Source organism: Mycteria americana, chromosome 5 (genome assembly GCF_035582795.1).
Source record: "Mycteria americana isolate JAX WOST 10 ecotype Jacksonville Zoo and Gardens chromosome 5, USCA_MyAme_1.0, whole genome shotgun sequence".
In the NCBI taxonomy this organism is placed as follows: domain Eukaryota; kingdom Metazoa; phylum Chordata; class Aves; order Ciconiiformes; family Ciconiidae; genus Mycteria; species Mycteria americana.
This window is the reverse complement of record NC_134369.1, coordinates 53,886,930-53,890,211: the sequence shown is the minus strand read 5'-3', so window position 1 is coordinate 53,890,211 and position 3,282 is coordinate 53,886,930. Positions and strand designations below refer to the sequence as shown.

General features: G+C 42.3%; 1 protein-coding gene across 1 annotated transcript; it reads right to left on the bottom strand.

The window, feature by feature from the left end:
- Positions 1–750: 750 nt before the first annotated feature.
- On the bottom strand, positions 751–2,070 carry GPR65 (G protein-coupled receptor 65). Its single transcript, XM_075501531.1, has one exon. It carries the CDS (start codon positions 2,068–2,070, stop codon positions 1,033–1,035), a length of 1,038 nt encoding a protein of 345 aa, XP_075357646.1. The 3' UTR covers positions 751–1,032.
- Positions 2,071–3,282: the final 1,212 nt, after the last annotated feature.

The window sequence follows — 3,282 nt, the reverse complement described above, 5'->3', positions numbered from 1 at the left end:
CTCCAGGTGCAGTTAAGTAAATGGATATAAACCTTCTTACGCTATTGACTCTGCAAACGTAACCACACTCCAGATTTCAGTCATAATAAGCAAGGCTAAAGGCTGGTCCTTTATGTTGTGGAGATGTGAAACCTCACCTTTCAATCCTTCCCTTTCCTCCCTACAGTAATCAGGAAAAATTTCATCCGAGTTAACCACCTGTGGCTAGAATTTGATTCTTTACAGGCACTTGAAGTAATGAATCTTCAACTATGTGAAACACCATATTGATATTGTAATGAAACTGCATGACATATGGTTATACATTAGAACACATATTTTCCAAAGAAAACAAAAGCTGAAAAGCTTAAGAGCAGGTAAGTACCTGTCCACATGAGGTAAACAATTTTAAGAAGTGGCTAATCTCAGGGGTATGCTGAAGGAGAACCTGCGTCATTACTGAAACACAGGAACCATCACAGCAGCATAAATTACACCACGAAATTAGAGAGAAGATTTACCACCCTACCTCTTTGCTCCTTTGTCAATCACTTGACTGATCTCCATGTGTGTGCATGCTTTATTCTCTTCTATCACAGTACTGATTTAAAAAAAAAAAAATCCCTTTCGGGGTTCCTTCCCAGCTAAGCTTTAGGTTTCTACTAAAACTGGGAAACAAATGACTAGGTTAAGAGGACTTCAGCCTTCCTCCAGCTGAGTGTGTGTATGCCCAGCACGCGGGCTAGCTAGCAAGCTGCGACAGGAGGCAATTCTGGGGGGGATCCTCAGTAATTCTGTCATCGTGTCATGGTCATCCTTCTTGACTGTGCATTTGTTTGTTGACATTGTTTTATGTACCATGCCTGATTTAAAGATACATGTTGATGCTCCATTGATTTCACTGAACCCATAGTCAGTTCTTATTAGCTCCAGCTACCGGTTTCACTTAGGTTAGTATCTGTGACTTTTAGGGTATTTCCTAGATACAGGCTGGGGAAGAATTTTTCTTTCTTTCCCCTTTAGGTTATCCAGTTTTGCTTTGAATGTGCTCGCTCAAGCGTTTTTGACAGTCTCCGTTTCACAGGAAGTTCTGTAGGTGATCAGTGCACTGCTCTTTGTAGCAGAACTGCACAGAGCACGGTCTTTTTCTTGGTCTCCCTTACACTTTCGTAGGCACAAGCAATGCCTGAGCAAATTCAGTATGTCTGTTTGTGCAGTTTCACTCACAAAGCAGTAAAGAATGGGATCAGCAATGCAATTCAAACTTGTTAAGGCCTGTGTGATTCTGTAAACCTTATACATCAACTGCAAAAGCTGTGGGTCAGTGGTGTAAGGTTCTTTGATGCTGCGAATAAGCAATATAACGTGATAAGGAGTGAAGCAAACAATGAAAGTAACTGTGATATTCAGAATAAGTTTCCTCACTTTTTTCTTTTCTTCATCTACTGTGGCTTGATTATACCTCACTACTTGGTAGATTTTATGGTAGCAAAACACGATGATTATGAAAGGGACCAGGTACCCTGAGCATATCCGGAATAAATTTATCTGTGCCTGCCACAATTCCAGGGGGTATTTATCATAGCATAACAGATGATTAGTGGAATTGCAAGGATCATTGAATACTTCTTTCTTCACCAATATGGCTAAATTCAAGATGCTTTCCAGAATCCAAACAATTATGCTGACCATCAATGAAAATCTTCTTGTGCGCAAGTGCTGGAGCTTCAAGGGGTGAACTAATGCCAGGTACCTGTCAATGGAGATACAAGCAAGGAACGCCGTGCTGGTGTAGAAATTCATATACATAAGGAAGGCAGAAATCTGACAAAGCAAGGCAGAGAGCCTCCAGTTATCACCATTCCAGGCATAATCAATCCACAGAGGCAGAATCAGAGAGTACAAAAGGTCAGCCAGGGATAGGCTGAAGAGGTAGACAGCTAACTCATTCTTTTTCCTCATCTGAATGCAAAATGCATAGAGTGATATGCAGTTGGTGGGAATACTGATCATCATCACAATGCTGTACACAAATGGAAACAAATACTTATCCAGGGTGTGATCGTCATGGCACTTAGTAGTGTTGTTCATTGTCTACCCCGAGTAGTATCTTTGGGCTAATTCCAGCCTGGATGCAATAAAAACCCCTCTGTAGTCTGACGGGTGGTCATCTGTTAGTTCTTCAGGACTTGGTTGGTAAGATTCCAGCCTTCTGTTACCAAAGAGGAAAAATGTCAGCTGTAACAACATTTTTGTTTGGTTTTTGTGGGCTTCTTGGTGGGTGTCTTTTTTTAGAAGAAAGAAACAGTGTTGGTAGGAGATCAAAGGTTTTAAACGCTCCTGGAGTTAGGAGTGCATAGGAAGAGGAACCCAAATATCTAAGGTAGTCAAGGTCAGTCAGATGCAAGCTTCTACAGCAGAAGTGGGATTAGTTAAGACACTTCCAGAGGGGTAGGGTCCTGCAATCCCTGGTCTCTCTTGTGGGAGAGTCGAAGGAGATCAGAAAGTGCACCACAAGTAACAGAAGTGTACTTTCTATTATTGTGGTGAGCAGAATATCGTTTTGGCCATATGAATATGACAGATTTCTTATCCCCAATAACCTCCTCCCTTCTAAGTCAATGGAGAGACAAGGATAGAAAGCCAGGGATTCAGGTACTGCTAGATGTTGGGATCTGCTCAGAAGAGGAGAATGTGTGGCTGGTATGTCTCCCTATTGCGAATCACTCTCTTGTCTTGTCCTCACACTTCTGGCACTACCAGGGCTGTGGGCGTCAACAGCTTCAACATGAAAATACCAGTAAAACCAGAGCCCTGACTAAAGCAGTGGGACTGGAGGAGTTGTATGTGCAAGCCTTAGAAGCACTTAGAAGAGCTGACCTTTAAGTAAGAAAGGGTGTACAACCATAGCTATGAGACAGCTGGTACTCACTGATTATATCACAGCTCTGACACTCAGTAATTCTCTTCTCCAAAGATCTAATTGTTAAGTTCAGGAAATACGAGAATGGGGAATATTTGTTGTGGTGCAGTTCTACTGCCAAATATACTAACTGCTTCAGAGACTGCCTGTGATAACTCATCTGTGGTTTGGGCCTAGACTGCGAGCAGAGGAGGAGAAGAGGTTGTAAAACAAGTAGGTTGCAAGATAGCACTGTCTACAACTGTTCCCACACAGGAAACAGCTCAAACTGAAGACAGCTTCGGTGCAGGGATTTTCCCACGTGGTAGGCAAATTCATTCTGCCTTTTATGGGTATGATGCATGCGTGTGTGTAGGTTTGTGGGTTTATCAGAGAAACCC

Excerpts from the sequence above, each read along its gene's own strand:
- GPR65 (XM_075501531.1), bottom strand. The coding sequence starts at position 2,070 with ATGAACAACACTACTAAGTGCCATGACGATCACACCCTGGATAAGTAT.